Consider the following 25,702-nt stretch of genomic DNA (forward strand, 5'->3'; position numbering starts at 1 on the left):
CACACTGTACCTTGTATCCATTGTCTTGTTTGGGGTTATGCGATGCAGTAATCATCACCCCAGCTGTAACATGAAGCTGCCTCACAGCATAGGGCTGAAAGGGAGAAAGAAACAATGCAGTTAGAGTCATAGAGCACTACAGCACAGAAACAGGCCCTTCAGCCCACCTAGTCTATGCTGAACTATTAATCTGCACAGCCCCATCTGCCTGCATCTGGACCATAGCCCTACAATCTGCGTACCTACCCAAGTTTATCTTAGATGTTGAAATCGACCCTGCATCTGCCACTTCTGCTGGCAACTCTTTCCACACTCTCACCACCCTCTGAGTGACGAGGTTCCCCCTCATGTTCCCCTTGAAGATTTCACCTTTCACCCTTAACCCATGACCTCTGGTTCTAGTCTCACCCAACCTCAGTGGAAAAAACACTTATTTGTGTTTACCCCGTCTATATTTCTCAATTTTGTATACCTCTATCAAATTTTATTTTCTTTGAGATACAATGCGGAACAGGCCCTTCGAGTCACGCCTCCCAGCAACCCCCGATTTAATCCTAGCCAATTTACAAAGACTAATTAACCTATTAATCATCATGTCTGGACTGTGGGAGGAAATCGGAGCACCTGGAAGAAATCCACATGTTCACAGGGAGAATGTAAAACTCCTTGCACACAGCAATGGGATATGTGCTAACCACTCCGCTATCCTCATTCTCCTACACTCTAGGGAACAATAAGTGGTTTGCTGATTTACTAAAGGCATTTTGAAAATCAAAATTAGGAACATATGTTAGAAATAAACAGATAAAAAGGACACTCACAATTGAAATGTTGACAATTCCTCTCCGATGAACCCCACCCACCCACACAACTACTTGACCAACTGAGTTCTAGCTGGATACATTTAGCTCGTTAAGTTACCCTAGAATGTACAACAGTACAGTACAGGCCCTTCAGCCCATGATGTGCCAAACCAATAAAATTAGTGATCAAATGCTCCACCAAACTAATCCCTTTTGCCTATACTGTTACTATAACAAATTTCGCGACGCATGCCGGTGATAATAAACCTGATTCTGATTCATATTCTTGCATTTCCTGCATATTCACATGCCTATGCAAGAGTCTCCTGAACACCTATTCTTCTTGCCTCAACTACTGCCGCTGGGTAGCACATTCCAAGCTACAATCTAATAAACACAAAGAGTCAATGTGTAGATGCTGCCTGACCTGCTGAGTTCCTCCAGCATTCTCTGTGTTACATTACTCCAATAAATGCTTTGGCTGCAGAACAATGTCCATGTGTAATTTTCCACATTCAAGGTCAAGTACCCTGAGCGAGACCGCTGGTCAAATGTTAATCAGTAACAAATTACGCTTCATGATAATGGGTACACTCCCAAAGTGTACCAGAGGTTGCAGACGACCTTCCCATTGACATGAACATTTGAATTTAGGTCCCACCAATGATGCCCAACAGCTAAACCCTTGACTCCCACAAACTCCAGGTTTTTAATTCTAATCTCTTAGATTTCTAATAATTGCTTTTTATAACAAATCCAGACCTGGAAATATCAAATGTAGATATATTTGCTGTAATCACAAACCATTCTTACCACAAATGGTGTTGGCACATACGTAGAAAATAAATACACAGGTACGTCCTGACTGAGGAACACAGCAGCTGTCAGCTGGGCAAGTCTGCAGTAGTAAACAGTTAAAACAAAATTTATGTCACTATTTATTAGTTAACAGTATGGTTACCAGAATAAAGTAAGCTTTGAGGAACTGTGAATCAATTAATACCATTTATTAACAAGTCATATTTACAATTTTTGGTACACAAGTTTCTCCAAATTATTGGAAGAAATTCGTATTGATAAGCAGACCTATTTGTCCACTTTGGATTGTACTGTTTGCACGTCAGGAAGAGAAGAACGCGCTGAGTCATGTTGCACATACTCTCACAGTCTGCTCCTCTATCTTCATGCCTGTTTTCCAACCACTCCTAGATAAATATCACATATTCATCTTATTTTACCTACTCCATACTTGATGGTCGTGCAATCATCTGCACAAGCCCTAAGCTCTAAAATGCATTCCCTTAAATCTTTCTTGACATTAGTCCTATACAAGAGCCTTATAAAAAATCCATAAGCCATTGGAACAGAATTAGGCCATTTGGTCCATTGAGTCTGTGCTGCCATTTCATCTTAGCTAATTTATTATCCCTCTCAAACACATTTTCTGTTTAGAAATACAGCGTGGAATAGGCCCTTCCAGCCTAATGAGCTGCACCACCCAGCAACCCACCTATTTAACATTAGCCCAATCACAGGACACTTTGCAATGACCAATTAACCTATTAATCAGTATGTCTTTGGACTGTAGGAGGAAACTGGAGTACCCGAAAGAAACCCACACAGTTGATAGGGGGAACATGCAAACTCCTGACAGAATTAACTCTGAAATCCTGAATACCCAAGATAAAATAGATTGCACTAACCATTATGCAACTGTGGCATCCATTCTCCTGCCTTCTCCCTGTAACCTTTGACACCCTGCCTAATCAAGAACCCGTGGGTGTTGCTTGGATTTCCAGTATCTGCATATTTTCTCTTGCTTGTGATTGACCTTTCAACCGCCACTTTAAATATACCCAATGAGTTGGCCTCCACAACCACCTGCGACGACGAATTCCACAGGTCCTCCATTCTATAAGGATGCCCCTCAATTCTGAGGCTGTCCCCTCTGGCCTTAGACTCTCCCACCACAGGATACAACCTCACCACATCCACTCCTATCAAGGCCTTTCAACATCTGATAGGTTTCAATGGGGTCACCACTCATTCTTCTGAATTCCAGTGAGTACAGGTCCAGAGCTATTAAATGCTCCTCATTTAATAAGCCTTTCACTCTCTGAATCATTTTCATGAGCTTCCTTTGAACCCTCATCAATTTCAGCACATCCTTTCTAAGATAAGGGGCTCAAACCTGCTCACAATACTCCAAGTGAGGCCTCACCAGTGCTTTATAAAGGCTCAATATTACACCCTTGCTTATATATTTTGGTCCTTGCTTTTATAATTTGGTCCTCTCAAAATGAATGCATTGCATTAATCAAACATTACATTTGCCTTCCTCACCACCAAGTCAACCTGCAAATTAACCTTTAGGGAATCCTACAAAAGGACTCCCAAGTCCCTCTGCACCTCAGAATTTTGAATTCTCTCACCATTTATAAAATAGTTTATATTTTCATTTCTTCTACCAGAGTGCATGATCCTACACTTCCCAACACTGCATTCTATCTGCTACTTTGCCCATTCTTCTAATTTAAGTCCTTCTGTAGCCTCTCTACTTCCTCAAAACTACCTGCCCCTCCTACTATCTTCGTATCATCCGCAAACTTGGCCACAAAGCCATCAATTCCATCATCCAAATCATTGACATATAACAAAAATAAGCGGTCCCAACACAGACCCCCATGAAATACTCCTAGTCACTGACAGCCAACCCGAAAAGGCTCCTTTGATTCCAAATCTTTGCCTCCTGCCAATTAGCCTAGTACCTTTCTTGTAATATTATGGGCTCTTAAAAGTGTTAAGCAGCCTGTGTGGCGCCTTGTCAAAGGCCTTCTGAAAATCTAAGTATGCAACCTCCAACGATTCTCCTTTGTCTATCGTGCTTGTTATTTCTTCAAAGAATTCCAACAGATTTGTCAGGTAAGATTTTCCCTTCAGGAAACCATGCTGACTGCACACTATCATATGCCTCCAAGTACCCCAAAACCAAGATCCTTAATAATCGACTCCCACAACTTCCCAACCACTGAGGTTAGACTAACTGGTCTCTAACTTCCTTTCTTTTGTCTCACTCACTTCTTGAAGAGTGCAGTGACATTTGCAATTTTCCAGTCTTCTGGAACCACACCACACACCAGAATAAATTGATTCTTGAAAGATCATTACTAATGCCTCTACAGTCTCTTCAGCCACCTCTTTCAGAACCCTGGGGTGTACACCATCTGGCCCAGGTGACTTATCTACCTTCAGACTTTTCAGTTTTCCAATAAATTCTCCCCAATAATGGCAACTTCACACAATTCTACTCCCTGCCTCTTCAAATGTCTGGCATACTGCCAATGTCTTCCACAGTGAAGATTGATGCAAAAATATTTATTCAGTTTACCTGTCACTTCCTTGTCCCCCATTATTACCTCTCCAGCAGTCTGATAACTATTCTTGCCTCTTTTACACTTTCTATATCTGAAGAAAGTTTTAGAGTCATAGAGAAGTCCTGCACAGAAGCAGGTCCTTTGGCCCATCTAGTCCATGTAGAAACCATTTAAACTGCCTACTCCCATCGGCCTGCACCAGGAACACAGCCCTCTATACCCCAACCATCCATGTACCTATCCAAACTTCTCTTAAATATTGAAATCGAGCTCACATGCACCCACCTGTGCTGGCAACTCATCCTACACTCTCATGACCCTCTGATACCCTTTTGGTATCGTCTTTAGTATTATTGGCTAGGTTATCTTCATGTTCCTTCTTTAAGGCTTTTTTAGTTGCTTTCTGTTGGACTTTAAAAGCTTCCCAATCCTTTAACTTCCTACTAATTTTTGCTCTATTTTATGCCCTTATATTGGCTTTGACTTCCCTTGTCAACCAGTTATGTCATCCTGCTTTTAGCATACTTCTTCCTCTTTGGGATTTATACATCCTACATCTTCCAAATTGCTTCCAGAAATTCCAGCCATTGCTGTTCCGCTGTCATCCCTGTTAATATTCTTTTCCAGTTTTGGAAAACTCCTCTCATGCCTCTGTAATTCCAGTTACTCCACTGTATTACTGATACATCAGATTTTAAATTCTCCTTCTCAAATTGCAGAGTGAATTTTTATCATATTTTGATTACTGGCCCCTAAGATATTGATTCAGTCACATACCAAGGCAGCCTGCTAATATTCACTGAAAGGTGCCCATTCTAGGTACATCACAGAAGGCCAGATCTTACTGAACAAGTAATCTGACCCCTGAGTGTGCTTAATGGAAGTGTCAGAACTAATCTTTACAATATCCAATATTAAAAAAAAATCAGCTCGTCACTATGGAATAAGATTAAAATAAAAGCCTTGCATACCATAAGACATTGGAACAGAAGTAGGACATTTGGCCTGTCAAGTTGCTCACCATTCCATCATGGCTGATTTATTATCCCTCTCAAACTCAATCTCCTGCCTTCTTGTAACCATTGACACACTGACTAATCACAAACCTATCAACCTTTTGCTTTAAGTATAATCAATGATTTGGCCTCCACAGCCGTCTGTGGCAATGAATTCCACTGACTCACCACCCTCTGGCTAACGAAATTCCTCCACCTCTGTTCTAAACAGCCATCCTTCTATTCTGCAGCTTCCTAGGTTTCCCCTACTAAAGGAAACATCATCTCCACATCCACTCCATCTAGGCCTTATAATATTCAATATCTCTTAATGAGATTCCTCCCCTCCCCCATCCTTCTAAACTCTAGTGAGTACAGGTCTAGAACCATCAAACACTCCTCATACATTAACCATTTCAAGTCAAGTTTATTGTCATTTAACTACATACACTTATATAACCATATAATATATATTGAAACAAGACCATGTTTCTCTGAACCAGGGTGTAAAGCACAGTAATGCACATAACACACATTACACACTACAACTTATGAAGGCCAGGATAAAATCTACAGATGAATCTCGCATAAATAACAAACTAAAGCACATAAGTTAAATATTGTAAGGTACAGAACAGATTAACCAGTGACCCTTTGAATATGATGCAGCAGGGAGTTCAGAAGCCTAGTGGCCTGAGGAAAATAACTGTTTCCCATCCTGACCATTCTTGTTTTTATACATTGTAGTCTCCTGTTTGATGGTAGAAATTCAAAGATGGATGGATGGCATCCTTAATAAAACTAAGGGCCCTGCGTATGCAGCGCTCCTGATAAATGTACCAGATGGATGGTAGGGAGACCTCTATGATCCTGTCAACTGTTCAAAACAGTCTTTTGTAGGGACTTTTGGTTCGCTGCTTGGCTGCTGTCATGCCTGATGGAGATGCAGCTTGTCAGGATGCTCTCAAATGGTGCTCCTGTAAAACGCAATTAAGATGGAAAGTGGGTGGGGGGGGGGAAAACAGCCTTGCTTTCCTCAATCTCCTGAGGAAGTGGAGGCGCTGCTGTGCCTTCTTGTTCAGGTAGGTGATATTAAGGGACCAGGTGAGGGTCACCCATGATGTAAACTTCCTGTGCACTTAACTGTCTCTATGGAGGAGCCATGTATTCGCAGAGGGAATGGTTCGTTTGCAGCTTCCTGAAGTCCACAATGATTTCCTTTGTTCCCTTCACATTCTGGCTTAGGTTAGTCTTCTCACACCAGTCCACCAGCTGCTCCACTTCCTCTCTATACTCCATCTCATCATCGTTCTTGATGAAGCCAAGCACTGCTGTGTCATCTGCAAAACCTGACGACATGGTTTGAGCTGAATCCTATGACACAGTCATGCGTCAGCAGTGTGAACAGCAGCAGGCTGAGCAGGGAGCCTTGGGGAGCACTGGTGCTCAGTGTAATCGGAGTAGAGATGTCGCTGCCCACATGGACTGACTGTTACCTTATTGTTAAGAAGTCCAGTATCCAGTTGCAGAGGGAGGTATTGAGACCCAGCAAGACATTTCTGGAATCATAACCACGAGGCCTCATTATAGCCAATGCTGAACTTTTGTGGTGCAGTTACTTTTGCATTGCAAAGTAGAATAGTCCACACACTGCAGACAACAGTCTTCAGGTAATCGTTTACATACTATGGACAGCACAGCACAGACTACTCTTGGAAGCAAACAAAGACAGCTTATCCCACTGGCTTTGGGCCCAGGGTGGACAATAGCTTAGAGATGTTTGAGATGCTGGAGGAACTCAACAGGTCAGGCAGCATTTAAAGAGGGGAGTAAACAGTTGAAGTTTCAGGTTAAGACTCTTCATCAGGCCAAGCAACCCTTGGCCCAAAATATCGACTGTTTATTAATGCCTGACCTGCTGAGTTCCTCCAGCATCTGGATGTCCAGCATCAGGAGAATCTCTAATGTTTCGAGATGTTTGATTTGCTTTTCCACTGCTGGGCTGAATGAAAAGGAAAGACATAGCACATTCCAACACTGCTCAACAGCACCCACCTCATACTGCTACACCTGCTCTTCTCTTGTCCTCGAGTATCATATCCAATCACAACGCCCCTCTGTTTCAGGTCTGAGAAGCACTTCTCCAGATACTTCAATAATCCCTGCAAAATTGGTTAAAAACAAATTAAAATAAACAGAATCAAGTTTATTATCACTGACGTGTAATTTTTTTTGTGACTGCAGTACAGTGCAAAACACAAAAGGCCACTGCAAATTACAATAAGAAATATATAGTATAAAACTGCAAAAAAAGAGTAAAACAGTGAGGAAGTGTTCAAAATTCATGACCCATTTAGAAATGATGACAGAGAGAACGAAACCGTTCCTAAAAGTTGAACATGTGTCTTCCGGCTCCTGTACCTCCTCCACGTTGTTAGTAATGAGAAGAGGGGGTGGCCTATGAGAGTCCTTCATGATGGATGTCACTTTCTAGGAGCACAACTTCTTGAAGATGTCCTCAGTGGTGGGGAGGTTAGTGCCCATGATTGAGCTGGCTAAGTTTACAACCCTACGTAGCTTTCTTTGAACCTGTGCATTGGAACCTCCATACCAGTCAGTGTTACACCAAGTAACAAAATACAAAATTAAATTATTCTTATCTAATGATGTGCCAATTTGAAATAAAGCCCAAATGTAATATTCTTATCAAAGAGAAACGCCACCCAGATCCATTTTGCTTGTCTTCAACCTTCCATGTTATAATAACTCCTCTAATGGTGTAAACAATCACATTACCAGCCTGGGAAATGTTTTCCAGAGAAGAGGTGACTAAGAAATTAACTGATACAAATCTTTAAACTCAGGAATTTTGGGCAGATGGAGAAGACGTTTCCAAGTGTAGAAGCCCAAAAGTAAACTACAAGACTGTCATTTAAAAATCCAGTAAGGAATTCAGTGCCCGGCTCTTTTCCTCAACACTCACGACACGCTGGAGGAACTCAGCAGGTCAGGCAGCATCTGTGGAAACGATCGGTCGACATTTCGGGCCGGAACCCTTCATCAGGATGGCCTCAGCCTAAAATGTTGACTGTTTATTCCTGTCCATAACTGCTGCCTGACCTGCTGACCTCCACCACCATTTTGTACATTGTTTTCAAGGAACTCAATAGGGTTTTTTTAAAAACCCAAATAATTGAGTAGTAGACACAGAAAGTTCTGATAGAGTTTAAGAATACAAAACAAGCCACATGGCTCCACCCTCCCTGTACCACGTGCCCTGTCTACTTCCTTCTCAGAATCAGGTTTATTATCACCGGCATGGGACGTGAAATTTGTTAACTTAGCAGCAGCAGTTCAATGCAATACATAATCTAGTAGAGAGAAAAAATAATAATAATAAATAAACAAGTAAATCAATTACATATATTAAATAGATTTTAAAAAGCGTGCAAAGAAATACGATATATTTAAAAATTGTCCTTTTAGGAATCAGATGGTCAGAGCCCTGTTGGCAGCTGCTGGAGTAACGTCGTTTTAGATTGCTCCTACCCTATTTACTTTATTGTCTCCTACCAGTTTTTTTTTGTAACCTTATTATAATACTTTAATACTGCTCTACTATGGCTGGGAAAAGAACAAAAGTTTCTGCAAAAGAAAGAGAAATAGAAGATGAATCCCCAGTCACTATGGATTCAATTAGTGACTTCCTTAAACGGCAAAAATCGGAATTTTCTGAGGAGTTTCAACAACTTAATAGCACATTGGATACAATCCAACAAACTTTAACTGAGCAGGAGAACCAAATTCAGGAAAATACTGCAAAGCTGGTGACACTTGAAGAGGATGTTGAAGATATAATTAAACTCTGCAAAGAGTTATCCTTATCCAATGGGAAAATGATGAAAAGGATTACCAGTCTAGAAAATAGAAATAAGAGAGTTATCCTTATCCAATGGGAAAATGATGAAAAGGATTATCAGTCTAGAAAATAGAAATAAGAGAAATAATTTGCCAATTTTGGGTCTTGAAGAATCAATTGAAGGCACTGAACCTGCAAAGTTCTTTGCAAACTTTCTGAAGCAGCTATTCCCTGTTTTATTCACTTCTGAGCCGAAGCTTGATTGAGCATATCATTCGCCGACTTCGAAGCCTTTGTCATCGGCAGCGAGACCCAGGTTGGTCATTCTAAGCTTTCATGAATTTTGTATTAAGGACCTTTTAATTCGCCATACCTGCCGACTAGGAATGATCGATTTCCATGGTTACAAGGTCAGGTTTATGGAAGACTATTCGCCCGAAGTTATGGCTGATCGTATGAAATATAAAAAAATTATGTCGGAACTTTACAATAAAGGATTTAAACCATCCCTTTGGTTCCCCGCCCGTCCTGAGTATTGTTTTGAAGAATGGATTGCAAAGAATAATAAAGTCGGTTGAAGACACAAAAGAGTTTCTGAAGGCTGGTCTAAAACTTATATTTATTTGATCAATTTTTTCTTCTGTTAATATTAATTTGAAATAAGGTTTCAATAAGCTTACGTTTTGCCTGTTCATATACTCTTATGTTATAGTTTTTGATATTTTTTTATTATATCCCTTTTTGAGGCTTTATTTTAATATACTTTTCTTTGAATTTGTTAAAATTGATCCTTTTATATTTTTGAATACTGAGTTATTTTTCTTTTTATGTTGTATCTTGGGAGGGGCCACAAGTGACCTTGGAGGACCGGAGTTTCTGTCAACAGGATTTTTTGGGGAGGGAACTTAGTTCTTAGCTCACTGACTGCCTATTGGTCAGTTTTCTGGCTTTGGGTGGGGGAGGGGCTAGGGTCTTTCTCTCTCCGGGAGCTGGGTTGGGTTGATTATATGATCGCCTGTTTGACCTTACCTTACGGTTTGCTTTCTAGTTTTAATAACTTATGGCCAGATTTTTTAATTACATGATTATTTCTATTTAAAATGGTTCGAAATATTAACTTATTTTGTTTGAATGTGAAAGGGCTGAACCACCCCGTTAAACGGAACAAAGTGTTTGCTTATATTAAAAAATGAAAAGCATCCATTATTTTCATACAAGAAACGCACATACACAGCTGTGATAGCTTATGTTTTTTTACTTGGTGGAAGGGTATGCAATTCCACTCTTCATTTAATGCAAAACCACGTGGAGTTTCGATTTTTGAAGATAATACAGTTTCCTTTGTCGGCATAAAGTTGTTTTGGATCCTAATGGTCGATTTGTTATTGTATCAGGGAGTTTAGACAGTAAATTGATTGTTTTTGCAAATGCATATGCCCCCAATGTAGACGATCCAGGATTTTTTGAACATCTATTTTCATTTTTGCCAGATTTGTGTACTTACTCTCTTGTGATGGGTGGAGATTTTAACTGCTGGTTAGATCCAGTATTAGATCGCTCATCTGTCAAACCAGCCACACTTAATAAATCAGCTTTGTTTATTCAATCCTTTCTAACTAAATGTGGAATAGTTGATGCTTGGCATTTTCATTCGATGGACAGGGAGTATTCTTTTTTCTCTCATGTCCATCATTCTTATACCAGACAACAGGAATTCTGCAGATGCTGGAAATTCAAGCAACACACATCAAAGTTGCTGGTGAACGCAGCAGGCCAGGCAGCATCACTAGGAAGAGATACAGTCGATGTTTCAGGCTGAGACCCTTCATCAGGACTAACTGAAAGAAGAGTTAGTAAGAGATTTGAAAGTGGGAGGGGGAGGGGGAGATCCAAAATGATTGATTTTTTTTTTTTTTATTGACAGTTGAATGATTCCATTGGTTCGATCGATCGAATATAAAGAGATTGCTATTTCTGACCACTCTCCTGTACTTCTATCTCTAAACCTTCCTGGTTCTATCCCTATGAGTAGATTTTGCCAATTTAATTTAACTCTGTTATCTGATGAGGACTTTTAAAATTTATGAAGAATCAAATTACTCTTTTTTTTGAAGAAAATACATTGGAAGAGACATCCGGTCTTACTATATGGGATACTTTTAAAGAATATATCCGGGGTCAAATTATTTCTTATACTGCAAACATCATTTAAAAAGCTAACAAAGAGAGAAATGAACTAGCTAATCAGTTAAAACAACTGGACCATAAATACGCTTCGGTATCAGATCCTGAAACATATAAGAGATGTATTGAAACCAAAACTAAATATGATCTTCTTTTAACGTATCCAATTGAAAGCCAGCTTTTAAAAGATAGAAGTCAATTTTATATTCACGGAGATAAAACTGGTAAGCTACTGGCTAATCAATTGAAGCCATTTATAGCCAAGCGGCAAATTAAAGAAATATGTAAAACTAATGGGGATATGACAACTGACCACTTTGAAATTAATGACACTTTTAGGGGATTTTATTCCAAATTGTATAGTTCTGACTCTGTTAATGATAATATTGCAATGAATAATTTTTTAGATCAATTAAATATTCCTAGCTTTCGATGGATGATCATAGGCAATTGGATCAACCCATTTCCCAGAAGGAAATTGCTCAGGCTACTTGAGAATTGCATTCTGGGAAATCGCCAGGACCCGATGGATTCTCTGGAGAGTTTTATAAGGCTTTTTCCTCCTTGCTTATACCACATTTATGTTCTACCCTCACAGATTCCTTTAAGGTAGGACGATTACCGCAGTCTTTTTACGAAGCTTCCATTTCGCTTATTCTCAAAAAGAATAAGAATCCTACTGAATGCTCTTCGTATATAGACTTATCTCCTTACTCAATTTTGATACTAAAATTTCATCTAAAGTGTTGGCCTGCAGACTTGAAAATATTATATCTTCTATAGTTTCGGATGATCAGACAGGTTTTATTTTTTTAAAAAATCGATATTCCGATTTTAATATACTGTGTTTGTTAAATGTTATGCATTCTCCATCTAAGGAAATATTGGAAATATCTTTGGATGCGGAGAAGGCCTTTGACAGAGTTGAATGGAATTATCTTTTTAAATCCTTAGAAAAATTTAATTTTGGACCTAATATTATTCATTGGATTAAATTACTTTATTTATTTCTCTCCGCTCGGGTTCTTACTAATCTTCAGAATTGTAAACCCTTTAAACTCCAGCGTGGAACTAGACAAGATTGTCCTTTGAGCCCTCTGCTTTTTGATTTGGTATTAGAACCCTCAGCAATTGCTTTTCGAGAGTCTCAAGAGATTACTGGTATTTTAAGGAGAGGTACTATTCATAAAGTGTCACTCTATGCTGATGACTTATTGGACTTGTTGCTTTTTATATCTAATGTTATAAACTCTTTACCATTTATGTTCTGTTTACTGATTAATTTTAGTCAGTTCTCAGGATATAAATTAAATTTGCATAAGAGTGAACTGTTTCCTTTAAACAATTTAATACCAACTGATACTAACCTTCCTTTTAAAATTTTAAGAAAACAATTTACGTATTTAGGAGTAACAATTACTAAGAATTATAGATTTATTTAAGGAAAATTTTTTAACTTTAATGAACTATGTTAAAAATAACACTTTCTAATTGGTCACCTCTTTCCTTATCACTGATTGGCCGAATTAATTCTTTTAAAATGAATATCTTACCTAAATTTATATACCTTTTTCAAGCTGTGCCTGTTTTTATTCCTAAATCTTCTTTTGACTCTTTGGATTCAATTCTTTCCTCCAATTCTTTCCTCCTATATATGGAAGAATAAAAAACCCCCGAATAAACAAAGCTCCCCTTCAAAAAACCAAACAGAAAGGAGAACACAAAATAATCTGCAGATGCTGGGGTCAAAGCAACACTCACAACACGCTGGAGGAACTCAGCAGGTCAGGCAGCATCCATGGAAAAGATTGGTCGACGTTTCAGGCCGGAACCCTTCGTCAGGACTCAGAAACAGAATGGAGGCTTTACCTTACCCAATTTTAGATTATATTATTGGGCAGTTAATATATGAAATATTACATTCTGGATATATTACATTATTGAATTGCCCTTTATGGGTTTCTTTGGAAGTCAAATCTGTTATGAAATTTTCTGTTATTTCTTTACTTGGATCCTCGCTTCCTTTATCTTTAAATAAACTAACTGACAATGTGGTGGTCAAACATACTTTGAGGATTTGGTTACAGTTTAGAAAACATTTTGGTTTATTGAGATTCTCCCTCTCGAGTCCCATCTTTTCTAATTGCTTTTTTAAACCACCTTTAATTGACCTATCTTTTAAAGAATGGGATAGGTTGGGTATTAAACGATTTCAGGATTTGTTTGATGGTGGGAATCTCTCTTCTTTTGTGCAACTCTCAACGAAATTTAACCTTTCCAATACCCATTTTTTTTTTTGATACTTAAGAGATTTTTTTGTAAGATCCCAATTACATACATTTCCTACAAGTCCAGATAAGAATATAATAGATACAATTTTTAATCTGAAACCCTTTGACAATGGTTCAATAGCTTACATTTACAGTCTGCTGTTGGGATTGAAAAAGGCCTCTTTAGATAAAATTAAAGGAGACTGGGAAAAGGATTTACAGATTTTCATATCTGAAGAGAGCTGGAAGATTATTTTAAAATTGATTAATTCTTCATCATTATCTGCTTGTCATTCTTTATTACAATTCAAAGTGGTACATGGAGTTCATATGTCTAAAGACAAGCTCTCTCGTTTCTACGCAGATACTTCCCCTTACTGTGATAGATGTACTAATGGAGTGGCCACACTAATTCATATGTTTTGGACATGTCCGAGCCTAGAAAATTTTTGGAAAGATGTATTTTTAATTTTTTCTGTACTTTTCAATGTTAGTTTTAAGCCCAATCCTTTGACTGCCATGTTTGGTATTGTTGAAGATAGTACTACAAAATTGAAGCCATCTAATTTGTGGGTATTGGCCTTTATGTCTCTTATGGCCAGGAGAGTGATCTCGCTCAAGTGGAAGGGGCCTGCCCCGCCCACTCATGTTCAATGGCTATCTGACATTATGTTGTGCCTTGATCTAGAGAAGATTCGTTGTTCAATTTCTGATTCTAAACATGATTTTCTAATGTTACGGGGACCCTTTCTGAGTTATTTTCATAATCTTTGAACTGTTATTAAAGTATGGATCTGAGTCATTATTATTATATTATATGGTAAGGTATTTTTTTCCTCCTCTTTTTTTTAAACTAACCAGCTCATTTTGGTAGTGGGAGTAGATTCTTTTAAAAATAAAATACAATTATTTTATGTTATTTCATTTCATAATTCAATCTTTTTTTCTACATGATTGATTTGGAATATGGGATACTGTGATCATATTACTGATTCAAATGTAATGAATTCATATTACTTGTATCCTTATAAATGTTGTATTTGTATTCATGTAATTTATATAATATTAATAAAAATATTGAAGAGGAATCAGATGGCAGAAGGGGAAGAAGCTGTTCCGGAATCGCTGAGTGTGTGCCTTCACGCTTCTGTACCTCCTACCTGACGGTAACAGTGAGAAAAAGACTGCCCTGGTGCTGGAGGTCCTTAATAATGGACACTACCTTTCTGAGACACCGCTCCCTGAAGATGTCCTGGGTACTTTGTAGGCTAGTACCCAAGATGGAGCTGACGAGATTTACAACCTTCTGCAGCTTCTTTTGGTCCTGTGCAGTAGCCCCTCCACACCAGACAGTGATGCAGCCTGTCAGAATGCTCTCCATAGTACAACTGCAGTATAGGAGCTTGAGTGTATTTGGTGAAATGCCAAATCTCTTCAAACTCCTAATAAAGTATAGCCGCTATCTTGCCTTCTTTATAACTACAATCGATACATTGGGACCAGGTTAGATCCTCAGAGATTTTGACACCCAGGAACTTGAAGCTGCTCCCTCTCTCCACTTCTGATCCCTCTATGAGGATTGGTATGTGATCCTTCGGCTTACCCTTCCCAAAGTCCACAATCAGCTCTTTTGTCTTACTGACGTTGAGTGCCAGGTTGTTGCTGCAGCACCATTCCACTAGTTGGCATATCTCACTCCTGTACGCCCTCTCGTCACCACCTGAGATTCTACCAACAATGGTTGGTATCAATCTCTCAACCTCAAACTTGAATATGCTCAATGAGTGAGGAATCAGCCAATGTAGACACTAGGATCATAGATCAACTTCATTCAAGATATACATTTGCACGCATTAGGAATTTGCTGTGGTGTGCTGGTCAGAGTACAACATGCAAAAAAAAAAATTACATTCAACAATTATAAAAATGAATTACATGAAACTGAATGAATCACAGTGGCGGGAGCAGAGCTGTGCAACAAGGTTACTCACAGGTTGGCGAAGCTTGTATAAAAGGAGAACTTCCAGGGGTTCAGAAATTCCAGAGGCCCAATCAGCTGCGGGAGCAGAGCACTTTGAATTACATAATACAGAAGGGACAAGCGGGGCGGGCAATGTTGGAAGTAGGCCAGCGGTGAGAGTAGGAGCGTCAAACTTTGACTCAAGGGGCTTCAAAGATAAGAGGCTGAGGCCAAAGAAACAGATTAGAAGGATTAGTTTTTCCTTTCGTGATTGCTGATTTGGTCTTGGTTGCCCATTGTACAGCGTAGGTAGGATGGCAGATATGGCAGTGGAAAGCTCCTCCTGTAGGATGTGGAATTCATGGAACCTGATGGTCTGTCTCCCTGATGATTACACCTGCAAGAAGCGCAGCCAACTCCAGCTCCTGAAAGACCGTATTAAGGAGCTGGAGCTGGAGTTGGATGAACTAAGGATCAACCAGAAGGCAGAGCAATTGATAAACAAGACTTTTGAGCAGGTAGTTACACCCAGAAATTTGGGTAGTAGATGAGTGAACACCGAGAGTGGTAAAGGGAGAAAGAAGTCAGTGCAGAGTCCCCCTGTGGCCATTCCCCTCAGCAACAGGTACCCTTTGGATACTGCTGAGGGGGATGACCTATCTGAGCAAGGCAGCAGCAGCCAGACCAATAGCACTGTGGCTCAGAGCCTCAGAAGGGTTGGGTGAAGTCAGGTGGAGCAATAGTCATAGAGGACTTGATAGTTAGGGAGACAGATAGGAGATTCTACAGCAGCAAATGAGACACCACGATAATGTGTTGCCTCCCAGGTGCTAGGTTCCAGGATGTCTCATGCGGTTACAGAATATTCTTGAAAGGGAGGGTGAGCAGCCAGAGGTTGTGGTACATGTTGGTACCAATGACAAAGGCAGGAGAGGGGTAAAGGTCCTGTGCGCAGTAGGTTTAGGGAGTTAGGAAGGAGGCTGAAGAGCAGTACCTCCAAGGTGGTAATCTCCGGATTACTCCAGTACCACGAGCTACAGAAGTTCAGAATGGGAAGATAGCGCAGATGAATGAGTGGCTGAGGAGATAGTGCAGGGGGCAGGGTTTCAAGTTCTTGACTCATTGGAACCTTTTCTGAGGAAGGGGTGACCTGTATACGTGGGACAGGTTGTACCTGAAATGAAGGGAACCAATATACTGGGAGGAAAGTTTACTAATGCTATTGAGGAGGATTTAAATTAAATTTGCAGGGGGTGAGAACTGAAATGAAGAGGCAGAGGATGGGGCAGTTGGCGCACTAGTAGAGACAGCTTGTAGGGAGGTTTTGAGGAAGGATAAGCAGATGATAGAACAAAGATACACTCAACCAGGTGGTTTGAGATGTGTTTATTTTAATACAAAGAGTATTATCCGCCTTGTTTATAAACTTAGAGCGTGGGTCAATACATGGAACTATGACAATGTGGCCAATACTGAGACTTGGATGTCTCAGGTAGGAATGGCTGCTGAGTGTGCCAGGCTTTAGATGTTTCAAAAAGGACAAGGAGGGAGGCAAAAGAGGTGGGGAAGTGGCATTGTGGCTGCAGAAAAGGAGGAAGTCATGTAGGAATTGTCTGCTGGGTCATTGTGGATGGAAATCAGAAACAGGAAGGGGACAATAACTCTATTGGGCGTTTTTTTTTAAAAAAATAGACCCCCAATAGTAACAGGGATATTGAGGGGCAGATAGGGGAGCAGATTCTGCAACGGTGTGATAATAATAGGGTTGTTGTGATGGGAGATTTTAACTTTCCTAATATTGATTGGCATCTCCTTAGAGCAAGGGGTTTAGATGGGGTGCAGTTTGGTAGGCGAGTTCAGGAAGGTTTCCTGACGCAATATGTAGATAAGCCTACAAGAGGAGAGGCTGTACGATCTGGTATTGGGAAATACCTAACCTGGTTAGTTGTCAGATTTCTCGGTGGGAGAGCATTTTGGAGGTAGTGATCACACCTCTGTCTCCTATACCAAAATGCTGGAGAGGAATAGCAACAGACAATTTGGGAAAACATTTAATTGGGTTAGGCAGGAACTTGGGAACATAAATTGGGAGCAGATGTTCTCAGGGAAATGCACAAAAGAAATGTGGCAAATAGATACATTCCACTGAAGCAGGGAAAGGGTGGTAGGGTAAAAGAGCCATGGCATACAAAGGATGCAGAAAATCTAGTTAAGAAGAAAAGCTGACAAAAGGTTCAAGAAACTAGGTACAGTTAGAGCTCTAGAAAGTTACAAGGGTGCCAGGAAGGAGCTCAAGAATGAAATTAGGAGAGCTTGAAAGGGCCATGAGAAGGCCTTGGTGAGCAGGATTAAGGAAAACCCCAAGGTCTATAAGAATGCAAAGAGCATGAGCTGTGTGAGAAAAGGACCACTCAGGTGTGATAGTGAAAATGTGTGCATGGAGTCAGAAGAGGTAGTGGAGGTATTTAATGAATACTTTGCTTCAGTATTCACCAGTGAAAAGGACCTTGGCATTTGTGGGGATGATTTACAGCAGACTGAAATGCTTGAGCATATAGACATTAAGAAAGAGGATGTGCTGGAGTTCTTGAAAAGGTATTAAGTTAGACAAGTCGCCAGGACTGGACCAGATATACCCCTAGCTACTGTGGGAAGCGAAGAAGATTGCTGAGCCTCTCGTGATGACCTTCGCATCATCAATAGGAATGGGAGAAGTACCAGAGGATTGGAAGGTTGCAAATGATGTTCCCTTGTTCAAGAAAGGGAGTAGAGATAACCCAGGAAATTATAAACCAGTGAGTGTTAATTCAGTGGTGGGTAAGTTGTTGGAGAAGATCCCGACAGGCAGGATTTATGAGCATTTGGAAAGACAATCTGATTAGGGATAGTTGGCATGGCTTTGTCGGGGGCAGGTCATGCCTTATAAGCCTGACTGAATTCTGTAAGAATGTAATAAAACACATTGATAAAGGTAGAGCAGTGGATATGGTGTATATGGATTTCAGTAAGGCATTTGATAAAGTTCCCCATACGAGGCTCATTTGGAAAGCAAGGAGGCATGGATCCAAGGAGACCTTGCTTTGTGGATCCAGAACTGGCTTGCCCACAGAAGGCAAAGGGTGGTTGTGGATGGTTCATATTCTGCATGGAGGACGATGACCAGTGGTGTTCCATAGGGATCTGTTCTGGGACCCCTCCTCTTTGTGATTTTTATAAATGACCTGGATGAGGAAGTAGGAGGCAGGGTTAGTAAGTTTGTTGATGACACAAAAGTTGGGGGTGTTGTGGATAGTCTGTTGGGTTGTCAGAGGTTACAGTGGGATATTGATAGGATGTAGAACTGGGCTGAGAAGTGGCAAACAGCATTCAATCCAGATAAGTGTGAAGTGGTTCATTTTGGTAGGTCCAATTCGAAGACAGAATATAATATTAATGGCAAGACTCTTGGCAGTGTGGAGGATCAGAGGGATCTTGGGGTCCACATCCATAGGACACTCAAAGCTGCTGCACAGGTTGACAGTGTTGTTAAGGAGGCATATGGTGTGATGGCCTTTATCAACCATGGTATTGAGTCAAGAGCTGTGAGGTAATGTTACAGCTATACAAGACCTTAGTTAAACTCCAGTTGGAGTATTGTGTTCAGTTCTGGTCACCTCACTACAGGAATGATGTGGATACTATAGAGAGAGTGCAGAGGAGATTTACAAGGATGTTGCCCGGATTGGAGAGCATGCCTTATGAAAACAGGTTGAGTGAACTTTCTCCTTGGAGCGATGAAAGATGAGAGGTGACCTGATAGAGCTGTATAAGATGATGAGAGGCATTGATCGTGTGAATACCCAGAAGCTTTTTCTCCAGTGCTGAAATGTCAAACATGGGGGTGGGGGGCATAGTTTAGAGCTGCTTGGAAATAGGTACAAGGGGGATGTCAGGGGCAAGTTTTTCCACACAGAGAGTGGTGGGTGCGTGGAATGCACTGCCAGTGGTGAAGGCAGTAACAATGGGGTCTTTTAAGAGACTGTTAGATAGGTGCATGGAGCTTAGAAAAATAGCGGGCTCTGCAGTAGGAAAATTCAAAGCAGTTTTTAAAGAGTAGGTTACATGGTCAGCACAACATTGTGGGCTGAAGGTCCTGTAATGTGCTGTAGATTTCTGTGTTCCATGTAAGATAACAATTACATACAAAAACTAATAAATTGGAGTTTAAACAACAAATATGGAATAAAATTAACAATGTTAGCAGCATTACAAAAAGTGATTTAAAGTGTCTACAGAGCAAGTGACGGAGAGAGAAGCAGATAAATAAAAAAACATTGAATTTTCTAAAGGGACTTCCTGCTTGGTGGCGCAATAATATCAGCACCGGACTCCGGAGCGAAGGTTCCCGAGTTCGAATGCAAGTCAGGTTGGGCGTCGAGCTAGCAACTCGGCCTCGTAAAAACAAGAATAGCTCGCTACGGAAACACCATCATGACAGTGCCCCGATAACTCCACTGCCGAGTTAAGGGCTGTTCTTCTTCTTCCTCCTCCTCCTAAGGGGTAAGATTAAACTTTTGGGAGAAAATCCACCTTCAGCATATACACTCAAAGGCACATGCTAAACATGATCCGCAAAGCTGCCACATGTCAATTTACTTGGCCAGTGTCAGGCAGTGTGCAAAGACAAACTTCACACTTAAAATGCAGTTTTAAGATGAGAGGAGAAAGATTTAAAAGGGACCCGAGAGGTAACTTTTCCCACAGAGTGTAGTGGGTCTTTGGATTAAGCTGCCAGTGGAAGCTGTAGAGGCAGGTACAATACGTCAGCACTTGTCGTAGCCAGTAATGTACCGAGCACACGTACACCAACAGGACAGGGCTCATTCACACTTCAATTTGTTGTCTTTTATACATGTTGGTTGTTTGTAGGTCTTTGTTGTGTGCAGTTCTTCATTGATTTTACTGTGTTTCTTTGTGTTTATGTGAGTGCCCAAAAGAAAATGAATTTCAGGATAGTAAATGATGACACAAGACCATAGTCTGCTACTTCAACCCATAATGTCTGCTCCACTACTTGATAATGGCTGAACCTATCAAAAGCTGAAGAGTCTCAATAGAGTAGATGTGGAGAGATGCAATTCTGCTCACTAGACCTGGAATATCTTAAAATTAAATGCCATCCATTTTACCTGCCACAGGAGATTTCTATGATCATTTTGGTAGTGGTGTACATTCCACCTCAGGCCAAATGTCAAACAGGTTCTGGATGATCTGACCAAAGGATCAACATGCATGAAACAGCACACTCTGACACCTTCACCATCATTTTGGGGGACTTTAAATCGGGCCAGCTTGAAAAGCAACTAAATAATTACCATCAACAAATCACTTGTAATACCTCTCACTACTACAGTTGGAAATTCCCAATTTCTTCAAAAAGGCAACAATTACACCATTGCTGAAAAATAGTGTGGGTTGCCTTAGTCTATCGCCCAGTAGTACTCACAGCTAAGGTGATGAAATACTTTGAGAGGTTGGTCATGGCTAGAATTAAGTCCTGCCTCAGCAAAGATCTGGACACACTGCAATTTGTCTATCGCCACAATAGGTCTACAGCAGACACAATCTCAATGGCTCTTCACATGGCCTTGGAATACCTGGACAATGTAAACACCCATGACAGGATACTGTTCGGTGACTATAGCTCAGCATTTAACACCGTCATTTCCAGTCCTGATCAAAAAGCTACAGAACCTGGGCCTCCGTACCTCCCTCTACAATTGGATCCTCAACTTCCTAACCAGAAGACCACAATCTGTGCAGATAGCTAATAGTATCTTCTCCTCACTGACGATCAACACTGGCACCCCTCAGGGGCATGTGCTTAGCCCACTGTTCTACTCTCTCTGTACCCATGAACATGTGGCTAGGTATAGCTCAAATGCTATCTATAAACTTGCTGACAGTATTTGCTGACGATTGTTGGTAGAGTCTCAGATGGAGATGAGGGCACACAGCAGGGAGATATACCAGGTCAGATGGAGATGAGGGCACACAGCAGGGAGATGTACCAGGTAGTTGAGTGCTGGTAGAGTCTCAGATGGAGATGAGGGCACACAGCAGGGAGATGTACCAGGTCAGATGGAGATGAGGGCACACAGCAGGGAGATGTACCAGGTAGTTGAGTGCTGGTAGAGTCTCAGATGGAGATGAGGGCACACAGCAGGGAGATATATCAGGTAGTTGAGTGCTGGTAGAGTCTCAGATGGAGATGAGGGCACACAGCAGGGAGATGTACCAGGTAGTTGAGTGCTGGTAGAGTCTCAGATGGAGATGAGGGCATACAGCAGGGAGATATACCAGGTAGTTGAGTGCTGGTAGAGTCTCAGATGGAGATGAGGGCACACAGCAGGGAGATGTACCAGGTAGTTGAGTGCTGGTAGAGTCTCAGATGGAGATGAGGGCACACAGCAGGGAGATGTACCAGGTAGTTGAGTGCTGGTAGAGTCTCAGATGGAGATGAGGACACACAGCAGGGAGATGTACCAGGTAGTTGAGTGCTGGTAGAGTCTCAGATGGAGATGAGGACACACAGCAGGGAGATGTACCAGGTAGTTGAGTGCTGGTAGAGTCTCGGATGGAGATGAGGGCACACAGCAGGGAGATGTACCAGGTAGTTGAGTGCTGGTAGAGTCTCAGATGGAGATGAGGACACACAGCAGGGAGATGTACCAGGTAGTTGAGTGCTGGTAGAGTCTCAGATGGAGATGAGGGCACACAGCAGGGAGATGTACCAGGTCAGATGGAGATGAGGGCACACAGCAGGGAGATGTACCAGGTAGTTGAGTGCTGGTAGAGTCTCAGATGGAGATGAGGGCACACAGCAGGGAGATATACCAGGTAGCTGAGTGCTGGTAGAGTCTCAGATGGAGATGAAGGCACACAGCAGGGAGATATACCAGGTCAGATGGAGATGAGGGCACACAGCAGGGAGATATACCAGGTCAGATGGAGATGAGGGCACACAGCAGGGAGATGTACCAGGTAGTTGAGTGCTGGTAGAGTCTCAGATGGAGATGAGGGCATACAGCAGGGAGATATACCAGGTAGTTGAGTGCTGGTAGAGTCTCAGATGGAGATGAGGGCACACAGCAGGGAGATGTACCAGGTAGTTGAGTGCTGGTAGAGTCTCAGATGGAGATGAGGGCACACAGCAGGGAGATGTACCAGGTAGTTGAGTGCTGGTAGAGTCTCAGATGGAGATGAGGGCATACAGCAGGGAGATATACTAGGTAGTTGAGTGCTGGTAGAGTCTCAGATGGAGATGAGGGCATACAGCAGGGAGATATACCAGGTAGTTGAGTGCTGGTAGAGTCTCAGATGGAGATGAGGGCACACAGCAGGGAGATGTACCAGGTAGTTGAGTGCTGGTAGAGTCTCAGATGGAGATGAGGGCACACAGCAGGGAGATGTACCAGGTCAGATGGAGATGAGGGCACACAGCAGGGAGATGTACCAGGTAGTTGAGTGCTGGTAGAGTCTCAGATGGAGATGAGGGCACACAGCAGGGAGATATACCAGGTCAGATGGAGATGAGGGCACACAGCAGGGAGATATACCAGGTCAGATGGAGATGAGGGCACACAGCAGGGAGATGTACCAGGTAGTTGAGTGCTGGTAGAGTCTCAGATGGAGATGAGGGCATACAGCAGGGAGATATACCAGGTAGTTGAGTGCTGGTAGAGTCTCAGATGGAGATGAGGGCACACAGCAGGGAGATGTACCAGGTAGTTGAGTGCTGGTAGAGTCTCAGATGGAGATGAGGGCACACAGCAGGGAGATGTACCAGGTAGTTGAGTGCTGGTAGAGTCTCAGATGGAGATGAGGGCATACAGCAGGGAGATATACTAGGTAGTTGAGTGCTGGTAGAGTCTCAGATGGAGATGAGGGCACACAGCAGGGAGATATACCAGGTAGTTCAGTGCTGGTAGAGTCTCAGATGGAGATGAGGCCACACAGCAGGGAGATGTACCAGGTCAGATGGCAATGAGGGCACACAGCAGGGAGATATACCAGGTAGTTGAGTGCTGGTAGAGTCTCAGATGGAGATGAGGGCACACAGCAGGGAGATGTACCAGGTAGTTGAGCGCTGGTAGAGTCTCAGATGGAGATGAGGGCACACAGCAGGGAGATATACCAGGTCAGATGGAGATGAGGGCACACAGCAGGGAGATGTACCAGGTAGTTGAGTGCTGGTAGAGTCTCAGATGGAGATGAGGACACACAGCAGGGAGATATACCAGGCAGTTGGGTGCTGGTAGAGTCTCAGATGGAGATGAGGACACACAGCAGGGAGATATACCAGGTAGTTGAGTGCTGGTAGAGTCTCGGATGGAGATGAGGGCACACAGCAGGGAGACATACCAGGTAGTTGAGTGCTGGTAGAGTCTCAGATGGAGATGAGGGCACACAGCAGGGAGACATACCAGGTAGTTGAGTGCTGGTAGAGTCTCAGATGGAAATGAGGGCACACAGCAGGGAGATGTACCAGGTCAGATGGAGATGGGGGCACACAGCAGGGAGATGTACCAGGTAGTTGAGTGCTGGTAGAGTCTCAGATGGAGATGAGGGCACACAGCAGGGAGATATACCAGGCAGTTGAGTGCTGGTAGAGTCTCAGATGGAGATGAGGGCACACAGCAGGGAGATATACCAGGTAGTTGAGTGCTGGTAGAGTCTCGGATGGAGATGAGGGCACACAGCAGGGAGATATACCAGGTAGTTGAGTGCTGGTAGAGTCTCAGATGGAGATGAGGGCACACAGCAGGGAGATATACCAGGCAGTTGAGTGCTGGTAGAGTCTCAGATGGAGATGAGGGCACACAGCAGGGAGATGTACCAGGTAGTTGAGTGCTGGTAGAGTCTTAGATGGAGATGAGGGCACACAGCAGGGAGATGTACCAGGTGGTTGAGTGCTGTCGCAGCAACAGCCTTGCACTCAATGTCAGTAAAGATGATTGTGGACTTCAGAAAGGGTAAGATAAGGGAAAATAAACTGATCCTCAGAGGGATCGGAAGCAGAGAGAGTGAACAATTTCAAGTTCCTGGGGTGTCAAGATCCCTGAGGATCTAACCTGGTTCCAACATATCAATGCAGTTATAAAGGCAGCAAGGCGGTAGCCATATTTCATCAGGACTTCAGAAAGATTTAGTTTGTCACCTATAACAGTCGAAAATTTCTATAGAGGTTCTGTGGAGAGCATTCTGACAGGCTGCATCACTCTCTGGTCTGGAGGACTACTGCACAGCACTGAAAGAAGCTGCAGAAATTTGTAAAATTAGTCAGTTCCATCTTGGGTACCAGCCTCTGTAGTATCTAAGACATCTTCAAGGAACGGTGCCTCAGAAAGGTGACATCTGTTATTAAAGTACCCCTTTCACCCAGGACATGCCCTCTTCTCACTGTTACCATCAGGAAGGAGGTACAGAAGCCTGAAGACACACACTCAGTGATTCAGGAACAGCTTTTTCCCCTCTGCCATCCAGTTCCTAAATGGACATTGCACCCATGAACATTATCTCACTTTTTAAAAATTTTCTGTTTTGCACTATTTTTAATTTAACTACTGTAATTGACTTACCTATTTTTTCTTTCTATACCATCATGTATTGGATTGTACTGCTGCTTTAACAAATTTCACAAAATATGCCGGTGATAATAAACCTGATTCTGATGTTTCCTATCGTACCTAGGACTAGAAGACACAGCCTCAGAACAGAGAAGTGTCTTTTTAGTACAGAGATGAGGAATTTCTTTAGCCAGAGAGTGGTGAATCGGTGGAATTCGTTGCCACAGGGGACTTTGGAAGCCAAGTCAATATGCATAGTTAAGGCAGGGTTTGATAGATTCTGATTGGTCAGGGCCTGAAGGGATATGGGGAGAAGGCAAGAAATCGGAGCTGAGAGCCTATTTCTGCTCCTATATCTTGTGATCTTTGCCTCTCAACAACCACCTATGGCAATGAATTTCACAAATTCACCACCCTCTGGCTAAAGAAATTCCTCCTCATTGCTATTTAAATGGATATCCCTCAACAACCACCTATGGCAATGAATTCCACAAATTCACCTCTGGCTAAAGAAATTCCTCCTCATTGCTGTTTAAAGAGATATCCCTATATTCTAGGGGTGTGCTCTCTCATTCTAGACTATCCCACAGATGAAACATCATCTCCCATCCACTCTATCCAGGCCTTTCAACATTCGATAGGTTTCAAT

At 41.9% G+C, this 25,702-nt stretch overlaps 1 protein-coding gene across 1 annotated transcript in view; it reads right to left on the reverse strand.

Moving 5' to 3' along the window:
- The window catches only part of pgm2l1 (phosphoglucomutase 2-like 1), a 167,211-nt gene that overhangs the window by 109,093 nt on the left and 32,416 nt on the right, over nucleotides 1–25,702 (reverse strand). Inside the window, exons 3-5 of the mRNA XM_072262471.1 lie at nucleotides 7,228–7,334; nucleotides 1,617–1,701; nucleotides 11–94 (exon numbers count right to left, since the gene is read on the reverse strand). Coding sequence (XP_072118572.1) covers nucleotides 11–94; nucleotides 1,617–1,701; nucleotides 7,228–7,334 — 276 coding nt within the window. The remainder of the gene's footprint in view (nucleotides 1–10; nucleotides 95–1,616; nucleotides 1,702–7,227; nucleotides 7,335–25,702) is intronic.

Source organism: Mobula birostris, chromosome 7 (genome assembly GCF_030028105.1).
Source record: "Mobula birostris isolate sMobBir1 chromosome 7, sMobBir1.hap1, whole genome shotgun sequence".
NCBI classification, from domain to species: Eukaryota; Metazoa; Chordata; class Chondrichthyes; order Myliobatiformes; family Myliobatidae; genus Mobula; species Mobula birostris.